This window comes from Ctenopharyngodon idella, chromosome 14 (genome assembly GCF_019924925.1).
Source record: "Ctenopharyngodon idella isolate HZGC_01 chromosome 14, HZGC01, whole genome shotgun sequence".
NCBI classification, from domain to species: domain Eukaryota; kingdom Metazoa; phylum Chordata; class Actinopteri; order Cypriniformes; family Xenocyprididae; genus Ctenopharyngodon; species Ctenopharyngodon idella.
The window spans coordinates 8,888,152-8,908,525 of NC_067233.1; the positions used below are offsets into that span (position 1 = coordinate 8,888,152).

Genomic DNA, 20,374 nt, shown 5'->3' on the forward strand with positions numbered 1-20,374 from the left:
TTACTAATCTATTGTTCAGGACCATTAAAGGGTAGTTCTTTTTTCGAGTGGAACTCAGCGGCGCGTAATGGCTTGATGCTATGGTGTGAGCCGGTGTCTAAAGCACGTGTTTACACACACCAGTCGCGGTTTGGCTGAGCGTGGTACCTAGCGGCGTAGCATAGTACGTCACCAAAACCATCAATAAACGCCATGCCAGCGTGTTGCCAGCTTGTTTGTCTTCAGAAGCCGTATGTGTGAGCAGTCCTATCAGTCAGTTGCGTCAGGAGCTGCTCGAGATTGTTACTCGTGCTGTGGCCAAGTTAAACCTGGAGTGGCTTGATGAAAAGAGACAGGTCACACAGTCCAAACTAGTTGACGCTGTTTGACATCTGGCTGAGAGCAACCTTCCTGCCATTATCTACTGTTCTTCCCAGACTGTCTAGGTCTTGGAAGAATCCATAATCTATCCATACTCGCAAGTGCATATGCAGGCCACCTTGACATACTCTACTGTGGTCGGTATGCACAAACAGGGGTATAGTGTGGTGCCAAGGGTGGAAGAGATGGTCTGTTCCTTCTGGTCTGTTCAGCGACGCGGTTAACACCGTTGTTGACAGATACCAGGAGGCTAAGAAGCAGTCAGCATTCAGGGAATTAATCCCTCGCTGTTTCCAGGAGTCAGCACCATCCACCAGCCGCTCCAGGTCAGGGTACAGTGATAGGAGAGAAGAACAGAAAGCCAGCATGGCGCCTGTGTCCCCCTGCCCCCATGCGTACAGATAAGAGGGCCGGGAAGTGTGCTCAGGCACAGGATCTCAGATCTGCTATCTCCTCTAGCCCTGGCCTCTGAGGGTGTCCCCTCCTGGGGAAGGTCTGTGCACACTACAACATCGTGTTCCCGACTTCCCCCTGGGCCCTCAGCAGGAGTTTCCACTCACCCTGCCACTAACCGTGACTCAAGGGGTAGAGGCGCCCAACAGGCTATTCGCCCCATCTTTGCTCAAGAGTGATTTGAAAATTCGTCCAGTTCGGTTGATCCCTGCCAGTTCGCTGATTCAATTTGAGGACTGGTTTGTGATAGAAGATCTGAAGGATGCATCAAAAGAGTTGGTGATGCAGACACGGCTGTCTCCTGCACGTGTAGAATCTATCCTAAATGTTATGAAAAATATCAAGCTAAGTCAGGAGCTCTCAGTTCTTAAAGTTCAGAGGCTGTTACGTCTCTTGGCAGCAGTGGCCAGCTGCTATCACTAGGCCTGCTGCACATGATACCTTTCCACTTTTGGCTCAAGAGCAGGGGATTCCATCCTCTGATCCATCCCTCCAGGGTTGTAAGGGTCATGCGCCACATACTTCTCTTTGACTTTGGAAGGAGCCATGGTTCCTGAACAAGGGCACCTTGCCGTGGCAAGACTCTAACGATGGACGCTTCCATCATGTGATGAGGTGCGGTTCTCTATGGCCATCCAGCCAGTGGGTTTTGGGGGGACCTTCATCTTTACTGGGACATAAATTGCCTAGAAATGAGGGCAGTGTTCCTAGCACTGAAAATCTTCCTCCCACTCCTGAGAGGCTATCATATGTTGTTCAGCACTGAGTTTAAAAGGGGTTTAAAAGCTTTAAAAAGGGTTTCCATTGGGAGACATCCTCTGGTGTCTTAGTTCTTGCATGGTGCCAGACAACTGAGGCCTAGTCGTGAGTTCTGTCCTGGACCTAGCATTGGTCTTGGGTGTGTTGGTTTCAGAGAAAATGCTGACCCTCAAGGTGGCCCTCTTATTAACATTGACTTCGCTAAAGAGAGTAGGAAATTTGCAGGCCCTGTCAGTTGCCTCTTCCTGCCTAGACTTTGCTCCAGATGATGTCAAAGATTTATTGTACCCTAGACCGGACTATATTCCGTATATTCCATATATTTCTGGTCAGCCAGTTGTTTTGCAGGCTTTCTTCCCTCCACCTCATGAGATGCAAGAGAAAGAAAGTCTGCACTTGTTAGTCCGGTCTGTGCTTTCAAGATCTACGTCCACCGCTCAGGACAGTGGCGTAAGTCCTCTCAGCCTCTGGTCTGCTTTGGGGGCCAGCAATTGAAGGAATGCGTTCACCATAAAGCGCATCTTGCACTGGATCACGGATGCGATCTCCCTCTCCTATGAGGATGTGCAGAATAGCTTTAACTCTAGTTAGGCCCCACTCTACTAAGAGTGTTGCGTCTCCAGAGCTCTTGCTAGGGGTGCACCATTGCAAGATGTTGTGCTGCAGCAGGCTGGTTGTCTCCTCACACATTCATCAGGTTCTACAGTCTGGATATGGATTCAACCCCAGGGTTTTAGGTCCTTCAGAGTTAATCTGCTCTCAGCCCATGCTTACAATTGTCTGTGCAGGAACACAGCCTTGTGGGGCAGGCACTGTCCAGTGGCATGACGATGTTGGCATTAAAGTTCCCATAGCATCAAGCCATAATGCGGTGTTGAGTTCTACTTAAAAAGGAACTTCTCTGGTTCCCTGAGAGGGGAACGAGATGCCGCGTCGGGCTGCCATTCTCCTGGCAATTACATAGCATTAAGCCATGATCTCGTTCCCCTCTCAGGAAACCGCGTTACATACGTAACCTGAGATGTTCACTCAAAAATGACAATTCTGGCATCATTTGCTCGCTCTTATGTCTATGGAGACTCTAAGTGGATATGGTGATGGAAAAAAAATATGAGATAGGAGAAAAAATTATATTCAATGCTTTAGCATTCTCTCACAAAACAGTGTTTCTCTGGGAAATACAAAAGTTTTGCGAGCGAACGCAAAGTTTCTTGGGGGAACTCAAAAGTTTTTAGAGAGAACTCAAAAGCATTGAAACATAATTTTTCCTCCCATCTCATGTTTTTTTATCATCATCATGTTCTTTCATCATGCTCCGTACATGTCCTCTAAAAGCATATGACTTTCTTTATACTCTGAAACACAATATGAGAAATTTATAGTATTTTCAAGCTGCTCTTTGTCCTTTTGGGAGTCCTTGGTCTCCATCCACTTTCGTTGTGTAAAAGAGAGAAATTTGGATATTCTGCTAACAAGATGTTTCACTCTGGAAAGTAAGTTATACAGGGTTATAACAACATGAGGGCGTGTAGTTAACAATTGTGAATGGGAAATTTCATTTTTGGGTGATTTAATCCTTTAGCATTAATGTTGGAATGCCAACATTATTTATACTACAAATTTTAATTTAATTGTATTATTATTTTTTTTAATTTCTTTAGAATCGTATTCAAATAATATCATAGTGCCAAAAGCAATCTTGCATACATCTGCTATCAATCTAAAAATGTAATGGAGGTATTACATATTTCAGTGTAAATACCTGCATTATTTAAATGGATTCATTCAATGACATCGCTATTCCATTATTCTCAGATATTCAGGAATGCTACGAAGTTACCCTGCAAATGAATGCAGCACAAAATGGAGTTAAAGACAGCAGCTCTGTGGACACATGGGAGGTAAGAGCCCCAGAGAAAGGGCAGCTTTATTTTATCACATGTCATTATTTACTCACCCTCATGTCGTTCCAAACCCTGATATCTTTGTTACCGTATACAAGTCTGATCTTTCTAGTTCTCAAGTTCAAGTCACTGACTCGATCCAGTTAAAGCAGTTAACAGCTCACAGCAGGTGAAGATTATCAGTGAACATTTTTAAATTTAGCCTGTTAATTTTGTAGACAAAGGTCATATGGACCATTTTTATGATACTTTTATGGTGCATTTATCACCAATAAAAGTGATTAGCACAGACAAAGGTTTAGAAAAAGCTGAAGGGAAGTTTACAGAGAAATACTGGGAAAAAAAATAGAAATAAGAGGGGAAAATGAAAGAGAGAGCATGTGGAAGTTACAGACACTACAGAACATTAGTCATATCTAGAAAGCACTGCAGTGATAACACCAAGTGCTCCTCAGTGGGCTGTGTGATGATGTCACCAGGACCTTTCGTTACAAGTGTCTGCAATCATGTGACCATACAAAGTATTTATAGGGAAAGTACAAAAAATAACCTCAACTTCTGTCTGGATTCTGTTAAAAGCGACTGCAGTGAGGGAGGATCACTCTGTGGTCTCTCTGAGGGTACACACAAACATACACTTGGGTTTGACTAAAATAGCCTCTACTCGTCCAGTACAGCAGCACCCTGTGACTGATGTTTTAAAAGATGGTAGAATGAAGTTTTCCATCCTCTTCATAGTTTCAGATGATCCAAAATTGGGCTGAATTTTTGTCTGATTTCTGTGGCATTATTACAATTTTTTTGGTGTAAATTAAATTTTCTTTCTTTTTTTTTTTTTTTTTTTGGTGTAGCAGACAGCTTCACAAACTTAGTTTGCTGGTGAGCAGCACCAATCCATCTGTAACTACTCTGAACCATCAAGGAAACTTGTGCAGGTCTAAACTCTTTTTTTTTTATTTAAACAGGGAAGAAAGCAATTTCTATAGCTTCTTTTAAGCGTACAGTGTTTAGTGAGATTAGAAAATTAGGCTAGAATATCAGGGTAAAATTTTACATCCAAAATATAGTTTTATATCTTGAAATAGCTGAAAACCCTGCACAACAATTATGTAATGGTAATGTGTTTTTAAGACCCATGAACTAAGTCTGAACTCAAATTTAGAATGTACTCTAAAGATGTCAGTAATCGCAAGAATGCACTGGATGGATATGTTAGTACAGATGACAGAAATCTAAGAGTATTTCACACTGCAAAAAAAAAAAAAAATTACTTATTTAATTTACTCAGTATTTTTGTCTTGATTTTCATTAAAAATACCTAAACATCCCATAAAAGAAGAATATAGAATATATTTTGAATACGTTTTATTTTTTACTCTACCTTTTGCTTGCTTGGTTAAAGGATGTTTAGGAATGTTCACATATTTTTACAGATTTGTCTACTACACATTTATGATGCAGATCTCTATTGGATTGAGATCTGGTGACTGTGGAGGCCATTTGAGTATAGTGAGCTCATTGTCATGTTCAAGAAACCAGTTTGAGATGATTTGTGACATGGCACGTTATCCTGCAGGAAGTAGCCATCAGATGGTGGGTACACTGTGGTCATGAAGGAATGGACATAGTCAGCAATAATACTTAGGTAGGCTGTGGCATTTAAAAGATGCACAATTGGTACTAGAGGCCCAAAGTGTGCCAAGAAAATATCCCCCACACCATTACACTATAATCAGCAGCCTGTTGATGGACGCAAGGCAGGATGGAGCCATGCTTTCATGTTGCTTTTGCCAAATTCTGACCCTACCATCTGAATGTCATAACAGAAATTGAGACTCATCAGACCAGGCAAAGTTTTTCCTTCTGTTGTCCAATTTTGGTGAGTCCGTGCGAGTTATAGCCTCAGTCGTCTGTTCTTAGCTGACAGGAGTGGCACCGGTGTAGTCTTCTGCTGCAGTAGCCCATCTGCTTCAAGATTTGACGTGTTGTGTGTTCAGAGATGCGCTTCTGCAGACCTTAGTTGTAACGAGTGGTTATTTGAGTTACTGTTGCCTTTCTGTCAGCTTGAACCAATTTGGCTATTCTCCTCTGGCATCAACAATGCATTTTCGCCCACAGAACTGCCACTCACTGGATATTTTCTCCCTTTTTGGACCATTCTCTGTAGCCCTAGAGATGGTTGTGCATGAATATCCCAGTAGATCAGCAGATTCTGAAATACTCAGACCAGCCCATCTGGCACGAACAACCATGCCACGTTCAGTCACTTAAATCACCTTTTTTCCCATTGTGATGCTCAGTTTGAACTTCAGCAGATCGTCTTGACCATGGCTGCATCCGAAAACTTAGGCAGCTGACTTGTTGCCTCGCTGCCTTACAGGCAATGACTTTGCAGGCAGTGTTTGCGCACGAAGTTACCTCACGAAACTGATTTCGTGAGGTACTGACTTCTGAAGCAACATAACATTTTAATGATCTCCAGCAAAATAGAGCGAGCTTGGTGATAACTAAGCAAATATTTAATTACTACAATAGTAATTTCTCGCTAGAAATGACATCAGAAGTGGAAAACATACATTTACACACAAACTGACCAGAAACCGCAACTTTTAGACACCTTCTTTATTTTTCTAGCTCAAATGTCACAGAATGGAAAGCACAGGATTTTGGGATATCAAAGGCAGTTAAGGATACATCTATGCGGCCTTCAAAAATCGATCAGATGAAGGAATCTCAAGAGAAAGGAAGTGAAGCTAATGCTAGCTGCGTCCTCCGGAGGTCGCATTTGAAGGCTGCATACGTCATCAAGGATGTCTTATTTAAGAAAAATAACCGTAATAAAATTGACTGTTATTCCTTGTGAGGTCAATACTTTGCAATCTAATGGCTACTTTACATCAGATCACCTCGATGATGTATGCAGCCTCCAAATGCGATCTCTGGAGGACGCAGCCTTCGAAATGAGACGCAGCTATGGGATTCGGACGTGCCTTGATGCCTTCCTACCTTGGAATGCCTATGTATACATGCCTAAGTGCATTTAGTTGCTGGCATGTGATTGGCTGATTATATATTTGCGATAAAGAGCAGTTGAACAGGTGTACCTAATAAAGGTGGCCGGTGTGTGAGTGTGTGTATATGTATATATCTATATATATCTATTTATCTATCTATCTCTCTCTCTCTCTCTCTATATATATATATATATACATATATATGTTGTAATTTACATTTTATTGTTTTAAATTGGTTGTGGTAGATGCTCAGGTAAAAACCAAGCAATGATTGATATTTATTCAGTTTTAATTGAAGCAAAAACACAAATAAAGATTAGACTTTCGGACAATCTCTGTGAGTATAATCTACCCTATTTCAAATCCCCAACTGGCCGTTTCCAGAAGCATCATCCTATTGTGACACATGTTCCACAAAAATACTGCAGGGGTCACTATGTGATGTGTGGTGGATAGCTTCACAGGCCTCAGTGTGAGTTTGTGTCCAGGCACAACCCTGTTCTCTGGTTTTCTGAGTGCGAGCTAGGCTGGTTCTGAGTGAATGTCCAGCTCAAGCTTCATTAGCATTCATAGCGTGCGGTCACCTGAGAGACGTTAAATGAAATGAGTCTGCAAATTCCCCGATTTGGTGCAGAAGGAAGGAAAAAAAGACCCTGTAATAATTTACAGCACAATCATTACAAAGCCTTTGTGTTAAACAGCAAAGGGCAGTGTGTCTTCCCTTTCATTTTTTTTTTTCATATTAGCTACAGTTACAGTCAGTAATATAACAGTGTTACATAATTTGGTGTCAGTGTTATATCTGTGAATATTGGCTAAAATGTTTAGTTAAATATACAGTACAGGTGTATCAAGCTGTAATAATCCAGCCCTAGTATATATTGCGAGCATTATGTCATGTGTCAGCAGTGATTAAATGGCACTGGACACCAGCAGCGCCTCCATGTTCCTCTCTGGGTTTGAGACTGCAGCAATCCTGCATGTTCTCAGCTGCAGTGTCCATCTCGTAGCTGAGCTGATGATAATATGACTGCAAACCTGGGGCTTGGCAACCATTTTTCAATTCAGTTCATGGTGGTCCAGTGAAGGCAATGATAAAAACGGTAAATTTGCTTTGTGTTTTGTTATATGTTGCCTGAAAGCAGTTTTTATGATTTTAGATGTGACTTTATTTGTGCCTTTTTTTTTTTTTTGCATCAACTTAAATGGGTGTGGCTTGGCCTAATGCTGCAAACCTGCATGCCTTTGTGTGTTTGTGTTTATATGAACACACACTGAGAGTCAGAATAGGACAGATCCTAAAAGAACATTCTAGAGTTGAGTTTATTACCATTTTGGAAGGGAAAGTGAGAGTCTTTGTTCCGTCTGCTGTCATGGCCTTTTCCAAAGACTGCCCTCTGCTGCCTGTGGCCTGTGACTGCGGCATAAATTATGATAAAGAGGTAGGAACTGATCTAATCAAGTTCTGGCCCTGTTTGAGTGTCTTTTGGTTTACAATGCTATATAATGACAGCTTTTTAGAGATTTTATAGTTGTGGATAGTGGTCAAAAATTATGTTTTAGTGTTTGTGTTTGTTTCAGTATGTTTGGTGGCACTTGTTTTCTCTTTTGATGTCTGTCCATCCAAACCATCTTGCAAATGGTGATGTTAGCCTGTCTGCGCTATTCTCTGTTCACATGACAAATAACGTGTGCCCATACTGGAATATTCCACAGCCCAAGAGCTGTTGTTCAGTTATTAACAGTGATAATTGTTTTAATGCATCACTCCACATAGACAATTGTGTGTTTAATCTTGAATATTTGGTTACATCAATTTATTTAATTTTTATTTTATTATTATCTATGCAGTCTACTTATTCTGTGTAATTTGTACTTGCAGACTTCGGGTGAAGAGGGTGTGTCACGTGTGCGTGTGACCAGCAGGAGGAGCTCTCAGAAGGTGGAGAGAGTGGCTGGACTAGTAAGCCGCTCCCATGTGGAGGCACCAAAGGTTAGTGGCTGCTGAATCAGGAATACTACTTTTTACAAAAATAGATTTATAACGTATAACATGTCGCATGAGGTCTAAACTGGCATAGGGATTTGTTTATTCTTTGATGTCTAGTACATCTCATGTGTCAGTGCTCAGCAATTAACAATTAAGGACGGTCTGATGGACTAGAATGAGTGTGAGAAAGTTTCATCCTGTAGGAACACATTGCACTGCGCTGCTTTTTAATCGGTTGTCTATATAAACATAGACTAGAAGGACATATTTAACCTTTCTGCCACATCTCTATTTTCAGTGTCTTTCACATGAGTGCTGCATTTTTAGACGTTGTCTGAAGTTAGATGAATGAAAAAGCAGAACAGTAAAATGAAAAAAACATGTTCTGTGTGAACGACTTACCAGTATGGGTTGTTATGCCTTGGAAACTTAAAAATGTAGTTTTGTGTGATCTACTGAACATTGTTGTGATTGATTCTGCTGATTTAGAAAATATGATTACATTACCTTGCTGACTAAAAAAGAAAGATGTGGTTTTGCATCAGTGAGAATGTGCTGGAAAATTATAAACAAATGACCGTCTGCCACCCTTTCCAGTGTTGGATTTATAGCAGGCACTGCGTTAAATTATGGTATCATTTATTTTTAGATGTTATTGCAAATTAAAAACCTTATACATTATTGGTAACACTTTAGTATGGGGGACACATATTCACTATTAAGTAGTAGAGATGCACCGATTGCAATTTTCTTGGCCGATTCCGATTTCCGATTTTTTGTTAGTGTGATCTGCCGATACCGAGTTTTGCCGATTTCGATTTTCTTTCTAAGAACTATAATTGACAACATATACAAACAAAAATCTACTTTTCTTCAACGCAAAGTTTTATTTTCATAAAAAAAAACACAAGTAAAAATTCAGTAATAAAATATAAACTGCTCAGATAAATGCAATAGAATAAAGAGAGCTTTTTCAGGTTAACTGGGTTTTTATTCAGGTAAGAAATACTACAGAAATTAAAGTAATCAAATGTAAAATAACACATTTAGTGTTATTTTACATTGGTTACCTTAATTTCTGTAGTCTTTATTGTAAATATTAATACAGATCAATTCTTACAATTAAAGTTATAAAACGTATTCAGTCAAGAGCAGAAAGTGTTTTTCGTTGTCTTTTGTTCTTTGATTAACATGACAGACAGCAGCAGGAATATTGGACTGCTGTCCCTTTAAGAGTTTATGAACGGTGTTCAACGGACTGTTACACACAACATGGATTCACTTTCTTAGCTATTTAACGATTCAAAACTGACTGTTTATCTGAATACTCGCCAAGATTGCCTGTGCCGCTGGTTTTTACATACTTTTGTATGTATTTCACAGTTTAAGCGCAGTAAGCCACTCATTTTGGTACTTGTGACTCTGTTTGACTTCTGTCTCTGTTTGAGACTGAGGTGGCTTGTCCGCTCCACCTATATAGATCAGTGGTGTGAGCACGAAACCTGCGGGAATGACTAAAATTATGCGTAATACAAGCACTATTTAACCGGAGAGAATGAGACAAGTGAGAGAGAGGAGGCGCCCGCGCGGGTGTGTGTCACTTCACTGTGACAGAGAAGAGAGTGAGAACGCGCAGCTGATGTTATTGCCTGTACTGCTGGTAACAAAATGGATCGGCTCGGAATCGGTAAGAAGTGAGACAGATCGGCCGATCACCGATCCGGGCCGATCATGAGGGAAATCGGCAGATTCCGATCCCTGGCCGATCGATCGGTGCATCTCTATTAAGTACGACTTTTGCCTCAATAAACTCATTGTTTACTGCTTGTTAATAATTAGTAAGGTAGTTGTTGTAGTGGTTAAGTTTGGGAATGGGGTAGATTTAAGGAATAGTTCACCCAAAAATGAAAATTTTGTCATCATTTACTCACCCTCAAGTTGTTCCAAACCTGTATAAATTTCTTTGTTCTGCTATACACAAAGGAAGATATTTGGAAGAATGTTTGTAACTAAACAGATCTCACCCTCCATTGAGAGCGAGATCTGTTTGGTTGTTTGGTTACAAACATTCTTCAGAATATCTTCTTTTGTGAAAAGAAATTTATACAGGTTTGGAACAACTTGAGGGTGAGTAAATGATGACAAAATTTTCATTTTTGGGTGAACTATCCCTTTAAGAGATTTAAAATATGGTCATGCAAAATAAGGCATTAATTTGTGCATTATAAATACTTATAAACAGCCATTATGCAAGCTAATAAGCAACTAGTTAAAAGTGAGAATGGGCCTCTAAAAATATCAAGATGGCAAATAGACATCTTAATTGTTGCGCTCAGTGTCGTGTAGTTTAATACCTATGAATGTGATGAAATCATAAAACACATTTCCATTGGTTAAATTTTGAATTTTAAAGCTGATTTTGAAATATTTTTCATGATGCATATTCATATTAGTGAATACATATGGATGGTTGCAGTGCAGCTGTGTCAACATATGTAGATTGTACTCTAGGCTGCAGTGAAATAAGCCATAATGATGCTGTACAATCACACAGTTTTTCAGAAACACTCACAACAATCAGGTTCTACTATATCATGGCAGCTCTCATTTTCATGTCCTCCCAATCACAGCACCCCCAGCGGCATGTGGCGGCACAGTGCCTTCGGGCACTGGCGTTTCAGATGAGCGGAGATCTAGTGCGAGGGATGGGGGTGTGAGGTGGAGATGGCAGTGTGGGTGTGGTCTCGGGTCGTGGCTGAAGAGCGTGGGACCGCTGCGTTGAGAACAGAGAGCCTCCATTGTCTACATCAAAGCGCAGGCTCTCTGCAAGGCAGCAGCGTTCTGTTGACAGCAGGGCTGGCTGATGCTGAGCTGAATGTGGTGTCGTGTCTTCCACACATTAGGAGGGGTATGAGGTGGAAGGGAGGGATGAAGAGAAAGCTGCAGAGGGAAAGCGAGTGGGGGAGGATGGGGGAGCGAGGCGAGGCGAGGGCCGGTGCAGTGCAACGCAGTTAGAGCTGGAACGGACACCTAGAGCTCAGCCTTCCGCATGTTGCCATGGAAACCAAATTCCTCCCCCTACTTGCATCCCTACAGACTGGCTGCCTCTCTCGCTCCTACTCTCTCTGTCGCTGTTTTCCTGTCTCTGTTGCATCTTTCTGCGTCTCTCATATGCGTTCGGCCACATAACATGGCAAAAATGTGTGTTTTGCATCAGACAGGGTGTTTATGCAACGCTTGAGATGGATGAATAAATAATTAACAATGCAAAATGTGTATTTCACAACACAAAGGAATCTCTCTCTGCATTCAAGACCCTCTCTATGATCATGTTTTCTCATTCCCAGTTGTTCATCAGCAAACATTTTTTGAGTTACCCTCCCCCAGAGTCATTTTCAGTCCAGTCATATCTTTCTCACGGTTGCATTCCCTCTTTACTTTTTATTTTGCTGTTCTCTGTTTATCCTGCTCTCTGGGCCCATGCACAATTCTTTTACTCATTCCTCTTCTCAACACCTACAACACCTCACCACGTACACAATGCAGCTAAATACAGATGTCACTCCTCTTCTGAGTGCTTAATCCTGTTTTGTACACATACAGCTTGTTTAGGCGAGCGACAACCACATTTTACAACCAAATTCACTCTGAATAAAGTAGTGGGATCCAAACTGAACAACAAGTTGTTTATGACGTATTTAAAAGCAGAGCACTAATATAGTTACGCACACAATACTCTGTTTGGTTACAAGAGTAAGATTTGTAAAATTAATTCATGAATCAATTGGACATTACATACATGTAACGTTGTGTTAATTGTGATAAGACTTTCAGGTGTGTTATGCAAGTCGCCATCTTTATTTACTGTAGTCACTGCCACTAGGGCTGCACGATTTGGCAGAAAAAAATGTAATTGCGATGTTTCTGATAAATATTGCTATTTAAAATGTTAAAAAAAAAAACTCCAGGTTTACTGTACTTGTTTGTAGGGCTGCACAATTTGGCTCAAAATTTTATGATTATACAGTCAAACCAAAATTTATTCAGACACCTTGAACATTTCATTCTTTAATACATTTTATTCACTATAGTATAAAAAAATGGTAATAAAATATGACACGATCTCAGAGATAAACTGTGTCAGACAAAAATGTATCTTAATTATGTCAGATAACACCTAAGCAAAACATGGTCAATTTAAAGTGTCTGAATAATTTTTGGTTCCAAATTTTTATCAATTTTACTGGTAGTCCACTGTATGAAGAATTTTTGAGTATAATATCTCACAGTTTACTTTATTTTGCTATCTTCACTTACATAAATGAACTATAGTGTCCTGCACCCACTAGTAAAAATATATCAAAAATATAAAAATGTCTGAATAATTTTGGGTTTGACTGTATATGTCAATATGACTATAAAATAATATTAGTAATAATAATAGTTACTATAATTATTAGTAATATTTAGTAATAATTATTAGTAATATTTAGTAATAAAAATTATTATAATTATTACTAAACACAAATATTAAACAAAATAAGAAATCAGTAATATTTCACTGTAAAATAAATAACTCCAGGTTTTATGTGCTTTTTTGTAGGGCTACAAAATTTGGCCAATTTTTTGATTATATATCAATGACTATAAAATAATAATAATAATAAAATAATATAATTATTATTACTAAATACAAATATTTAACAAAATGAGTAATTAGTAATATTTCGTTGTTAAAAAAAAATGCTATTTCAGAAAAAATATATTTTGTTGACAACAGGTTTATAAGCGCTTCTCAGTACAAGTTTGGGAAGATGGTTGGTGCATGTTGTGTTTCCAAATGCACTATGGAAAGCAGGTGGGGCCGAGAGCCGTGGGAACGGAGTGAGGCCGGTGGTGTGAGTGTTAATGAGCGACAACTGCATGCCACACCGGTCTCAAGAGCTCCAGAAGGATATAAGGACGAGTGATGCCAGTGAATGGAGAGAGAGGACCAGGACCTGAGACATTTAAGTTGTTTTGTTTACGTGTATGCAACGCTTACTTTCGTTTTGTTTCATTTTTTAAGATTAAAACTTTATTCTTCTTATTCCCTGAGCCTCGAATGTTGATACATACACGCTATAAGCGAGCCAAACTAAGAGCACATGTAAAGATGAGTTCATTCATGTGGAGCAGCATTTACTGTGAACTGGGCCGTTCTGAGATGCTGAAAACACTGGATCATGAGCTGTGTGAAAGAACACAGTGCTGCGCTTCATTCTAAAATGTGCAGCGCGTACTTTATATTTATTTAATTAAATCACAACCTTTGCAATTTGATAATCAGACTAAGCCATATCTTGATTTCATGATTAATTGTGCAATCCTAAACACTGCCTCTGTGAATGTAGCCTCAGAGAATGATTATTTAGGGGATTTGTTCAACGCAGCTATCACTCTCGGACCTTGCAGTGTGCACGTGGCCCTTATGAGACACTCTCTTCTCTTCAAGACCTCTCAGTTCTCCAGTCATTTCACAAGCATCTCATACTCCCTTTCTTTCTTTTCCTCTCTCTCTTTCTCTCATTTCCCTTATCATTACGCTGTCAGTCGGATGTGCGGTGTTTGGTGCAGCAGCTGTTTTCTGTCACCAGGCCTATTAATAGGAGTCACAGCCTTCACAGGCACTTTAGTTTATTGTGTCAGTGTGAAGGAGCAACGACTCGATGAGTTACAAGCGTTTAGGTGAGAACCCAAAACCCTTTCTTGGCCTTGCAGCGAGGTTGTGAATGGCTATAGCCATGCACATGCATTGCGAGTCAAAATCTATAGTGGTTGCATTTATGTCATGCATTAATTATGTTGCCTATTCAATAACAAATTCTCCTGACTATAATCACTGTCTTTCAAAGGCTGCTCTGCACCTGTTTCATACAGTGATTCTTTGTGGTTCATTCAAAGGAAACCTTCAAGAATGTAACTGCCCCTTTAAGACTGCCTGTGTCTCATCTCGCCTTATTTGGACATACATCCTGTCAGGTGACAAGAGTGCAGTCACATGGGCTGCTATGAGAATGCACAGAAATTCCAGAAATTTTCTATAGATACCTTCGATGTGAGAGAATATGTGGGGGTTGTGAGGCCAGCTGGGGGGGTTTATATAATGTGGGAATGCAGAAACTGACAATGAGGCTGTCAGATATGAGATATGTTGTGTGTAATAAAGTAGAATCCTTTTGTAAAACCATCACACAATCATTCTCATTTATTTCATAAATCAACAATAAGCTTCCTTCCAATTTCTCAAGAGTAGGTCAGGATGGTTTTCGTTCTCCAGGAAAGATGTGTCGATGTACTGAGACATGCAGTATAGAATACTATATATAATATGTGCAAATATATAATTTAAACTAAGAATACTCTGAATTCTTAGTCAAAGAGCAATCTAAATCATCAAGCGGATTGAAGGTGCATTCTTAAATTGTCTCTTTTTTTAACCATCCATCTGTAGTAATGTTCTTCATTCAGCCTGGGAGGATTCATCTGTCTCTACCATCACACACTCTCTCACTATGTGGTCGTTTGCAAGAGAGAATAAGGCTGCAGAGAGAAATGACTACAGTTTTAAATGCATAAATCAGCCATAATAAAACATGCTATTCCAGCTTATAGCATTTATTTATAGCAAAATTTATAGCATTTCTGCACGGTTTTGCACTGGATTTACATTTGCAAATGTAATTATTGTAGCAAGAACGTCTTAGATGACATTTAAGAGTCGCTTAAATGTTACTCGCAATGCATGGCCCCTTTACATGCATTAAACTATAAGCATTTTTGGCAGCAGTTGTGGTTCAAGGTTCTGATCATCCTTTGTGGTGAGTGTACTGATATTCTAGCTAATATTGACAGACTTGGCCATTGATTGGCTGTGACTGATTTTTTTTTTAAGATTTGATATTATGTAATTCTTTAAGGAGCAGCATTTTCCCCTAGAGGTACTAGAAACGCCCACATGCACTCACACTCTGGAAGCTACCGACACAAACACATGGCATAATGCAAGCATGTAATGCATGCATATAAGCACGCTCTGCTTCCCTGCCTTCCGCTTTCCTCTTCATCCTTGGCCAGTTACATTAAAAATTCCTCTATGGAGACCATGTAAGTCTGCATCCTATAGAAGAATATGCTGTATAGACAAGGGGAGCAGAGGGAACAGGGTGGTCGCAACATGTGCCCAGTCATGTGTGCTGTGATGAATATGCTTGCATTGCCTTTTTTCAGCCACCGAGCACCACCAGTATGCTTCCCATTGGCTTTGGCAATGTTTGTGTGTGCTACTCACACCATTTTGATCTCTGATTGGCCTTCCTCCTGAAAATCGAAAAGTTTGCCGGAATAGTATAGCGTGGTAATGAAGTGAGTTACCGTTGCATATAATAAAGTGTGGCTGAGCCTGCTGTTTGTGCCTCCTGGTGAGGTTGGAATAGAATAGTGTGCAGTGCCTAATAGAACTGACTCAGCCACAAAAACAAGCAAATTCACACATGCATAAACAGAGAAACACACACACAAATGTTCATGCGTGCATATAGTCACATTAGAAAACACTAATGTTCATACTCAAGCACATTTGAAATGATATAGCGGTCTAAAAGGCCAACATCGGTTTTGATTAAGCTATGAAATTGTGTAATATCAGTAACCTTTGCAAAATCATCAAACGGTGGGTCACCTGGGTACCTTGTTATCAAATTAATATGGATATTTTAATATTGCCTTTAGGTATGCAGATATTCATTTCCACTGTTGATAAATTCAGTAATATCTTTTCTATACTTAAAGAAACAACAATAACAACAGGAAACTGTGTGACTCAACAGTCTATTAGTCAACATTCTGTAGCTACCAAGGTTTTCAATAAGCAACTTTGTAAAATGTTACAGTTAATTTGAGGAATGAATTTCTGGATTTATTACTTCACTATAAAATGCACATTCCATACCGATTGAAGAAACATTTAACATTTCATTAAAATGAAACATTTTTACCTTTATAAATGATAACCGAATCACTGCACCTTAAAGATGAATAACAAATCATCAAAAGATAACAAACTCTACAAAGCAACTCTAACAGGAGATAAAAGCGAAAACCAATGTCTCTTTCAAGTAAAGTTTGTTCACTCGGCAGCCATATTTGCAACGCCTCTGGGTAGCTATTTCGGGCATCCAAGACCAAGTCCTGTCTGTTTGAATGGGGAAATCCTGAAATCTCAAAAAAATGGTTGCCACACTCACATTTAAATAAAATGTTTAAAATCAGCAACAAAATCAGACATGAACTGTTACATAAATGGTGTTTCTTATTCTTAAAAAGCATTAAAAAAGCTTATAATGTGCAGTCCTAAGCAATCATCTCAGGACACTGAGACACTGACTGTTCTCTAGCAACCAGAGCTTCTAATGGCAGCTGAAGTGATGCAATGACTTTACCAATTGGCAATTGGCTCATTTATTTATAAAGTAGGATTTGCCATATTGCCATATTGCACGTTGCACTTTTTCCCATTCATAAGTACTATAAGTGCTTGAAAATATGCAGCACAATTTTTCAGATTTGGCTATATTAAGTTAAAAATATGAATGTATTTTTGCAGAATATAGCTGTTAAACAGCTAGCAATCATAATGTATGTCATAATCAAATGTTATCAATATTTTGATTTATTTTATTCTTTAAAGTCAAATCTGCTTCTGTCTTTGATGTATGCACTATTTCTTAGAGTTCATCATCAAGTATTTTAAATGTTTTCATAGCTAGTTTGTTGTCTCTAAATTGCGTGGTTTAGTTTATCCTATAGTGACTTGACAAATGAACTTAATACACAAATAAATTAAAACATGGTCTTCCGTCAGACCCTTTTGTGCTGTAGCCTGTCTCCAGTATAAACCCTCAAGTCAGGTCTTTAGTCTTTCTTACAGTGAAACCGTGGAGCTGAATAATGTGCTCTCTGCATCTCCATTCGGGTTTTGTGTGCTGGCTGATTTTCAAGTGAGCTGGCCCTTTAAGAGCAGTCACTTAAGCAGTCAGTCCTGTGTTGGTGCTGCTGCTGATGGCTGTGCTGTGAGTTGATTGGCTGTGGCTGTCAGGGCTGAGGTGCTGGAGGGATGCTGCTACGCATCTCTCTCTCTCTCTCTCTCTCTCTCTCTCTCTCTTTCTCTCTCCCTCCCTCCCTCTCTCTCGCTTGCTTGCATCCCTTCGTATAATCTACATCTAGGGCAAGCAGGCTGAGAGTCAATCCAGTGCTCAGCTCCTCTCTGCAGGCTGGGAAAAGAGTAAGAGAAAGAAGGCAAGAAAACGCTTCCCAAGGCAGGAGGAAACGCAGAAGGAAGAAATCTGGCAAGCAGAGACATACAAAGGAAGATTTGATCACGGATATCATTTATATATAGAGAAATTGTTTATATATATATATATATATATATTTGTACACACGCATATCAATATTTATAGAAATATATATGTATACATATATACCTGTATATAACTGTATTTGTGCTTGTCTGTTTATATTGATATTTTTATATGTATTTGTGTGTGTGTAAATATATACATATATAAACAAATGAATATATATATCTATGAATTTATATACATATCACTGTGAACCAACAGAAGCAGGAAGAGAACTCGACCATCGGGGCTGGTCTCTGATTCCGAGATCATACACACTATTTTTAGCATTATTTTTCCAAACCTTTTGCATCGACCGGAGGAAGACTACCAAGCTTTTTCTATTTTTCATCGCCCTGTTGCTACCTCCTCATCTCGTTTTCTGGATCAGGAGGAACAAAGAGGAGGATAACAGGGTTCGTGAAGATTCCTGCCATTTGTGCTACCGTTCCGTGAGCCGAGTGGCACTGCACGCTGTATTTGATCTAAGCAGGCAGCAGCAGCAGCAGTGAGATAGAAAGAGACAGAGAGCGCCGCACCGTGTGAACTAGCCAGCATGCACAAACATCATCACTGCTGCAAGTGCCCAGAATGCTATGAAGTGACCCGCATGGCCGCCCTGCGCAGGATGGATGCCCCGGCATATGGAGACTGGCAGCCCGAGCCCTACGGATACCCGGCCGGCTATGGGGGCGGCCAGACCTTACCGCCCCAAACCTCGGGTGGAGGAGGGGGAATGGGTGGAGGGGGCACTTTGGGGAGAAGTAAAGGGAAAATGATGTCAGCTGGGGGTCCTGGAGGTCCCAACCCCAAGAACCAATCCAAGGGCGGCCCCAAGGTGAATGGTAACAACTCAGGAGGGCAAGGAGGATGGTGGCCCGAGTGCACCTGTTCCAACCGGGACTGGTACGACCAGGTAAATGCCGTTTCTGGGCCGCTGGGGGCTTCGAGAGTAGGCAGCAGGCGGTAGGCAGTTGGTGTATGTGGTTGCTAGGTCGAAACTAAGCAGAATCAGCAAGCTCCCCTGTAGCTTCTAGAAGATGCATCGTTTTTTTTTAAGGGATTCATCCAGTGTTGATCCTTCATACTGCATGTGCGGTAATCTTACAGTATGCCCGTCAAGATTGATCCTCGCACAGAAGGAGTTTAATCTTCATGTATTTACTGCTCCATCAGTGCTTTATGGTTTCATCAATCCCCTACGTACATACTTATCTAAACCGTCATCTGACAAGGATTGACAGGGCCGCTGTGACCACGCAACAAGTGAATGTAGTTCCGCCAATTTAATCCAAGGATGCTTGAATCCAGCCAACGCTGCTGACCAGGCTAAACACATCATCAAATGTAATATCCAATGAGTAATGGATACTTATTCTAGATTTGCGAGATGAAGATGTGGGTGTTTTATGGATCTGAGGACGTGTGTTCATTTTCTTAATCATATCCAGTCTGTTCTAGTCGCTGATTGAGATACAGCCAGAGGCGAGGCGGCTTATGAAGTATAATGTACACTTCTTGTCCATGACCGTTTCAGCTAGATTTTAACCTCATAGAGCAGAGCATATCAAACCGATCCAGGGAACAGAAGCTGTAATTAAGTGAGGTGTGTGTGTGTAAGTGGCAGCAGGGGTGGGGGAAGGGTCGCTCTGAATGTATAAAATGGAGGAAGCAGGCTCTTGTGCGAGAACAAGCTCGCATGCATGCTCTGTACCTTCAATGTGTGTGCATGTCTACGATGTGGGGATGTGTGCGAGTGCACAGGTTTTTATTGGTATTTGTGCTCTCTCTCAGGGAGAGGGAATGCAGAGAGAGTGGCGGAGACGCAGAGAAAATGGAGGGTGAGATCTCGGTGGCAGCGAGGGTGAAATTTCACCAAGCGCAGGGAGGGAAGGCGTGAGCAAGGAGCTGACTAATTCTGCCTCTGTTCAGAGGATGGGAGAGGCATCAGTCAAAAGCAGTGCAGTTTTTCACTCATTCGCTTTTGTTTTAATAATGAATTATGCATGTGTTCTTGGAAGCATTTGCTGTAAAACAAATAAATGAACCCTTAAGATGTGACAGTTCCTGCTTATTCTCTGTTTCTGCGATAATTTCCTTCTCATTTTGATGTATGACATGCAGCAATGTGATATAAATCAAGCGTATATCTTCTCTTGTGCGCCGCATGCAATACCTGATAGGCACGAGCACTCCTAGGGCTTATTGATGGAGTGTATGTTTAATTAATGAGAAGGAAATTGTTTAACAGAGGTATATAGGACAATGACACTATTAAAGCTTCTCGTATGTGAGGAGGATACCATGGATCATCTTGTTGGTTTCTCCTCCTCTGGCCAGGCTGTTACCTGTCAAGATTATTAAAGAGGCTTTAGTTATCTTTGAAGGCCTCGTGGTTGTTTTTCATTTGTGAAGTCTATTGCTTCTGAGGTAAATATGAATGAATTTCGTCTA

General features: G+C 40.4%; 1 protein-coding gene across 15 annotated transcripts in view; it reads left to right on the top strand.

The window, feature by feature from the left end:
* dlg3 (discs, large homolog 3 (Drosophila)) overlaps positions 1 to 20,374 on the top strand; it is a 97,121-nt gene that overhangs the window by 7,495 nt on the left and 69,252 nt on the right. For 3 of the 15 annotated variants that reach the window (XM_051859742.1, XM_051859752.1, XM_051859753.1), the window contains exons 3-4: positions 3,388 to 3,473; positions 8,373 to 8,483. In XM_051859742.1, coding sequence (XP_051715702.1) covers positions 3,388 to 3,473; positions 8,373 to 8,483 — 197 coding nt within the window. Of the gene's footprint in view, positions 1 to 3,387; positions 3,474 to 8,372; positions 8,484 to 17,178; positions 18,837 to 20,374 lie in introns of those variants that run through there. The other 12 variants (XM_051859741.1, XM_051859747.1, XM_051859750.1 and 9 more) reach the window with 10 other exon arrangements.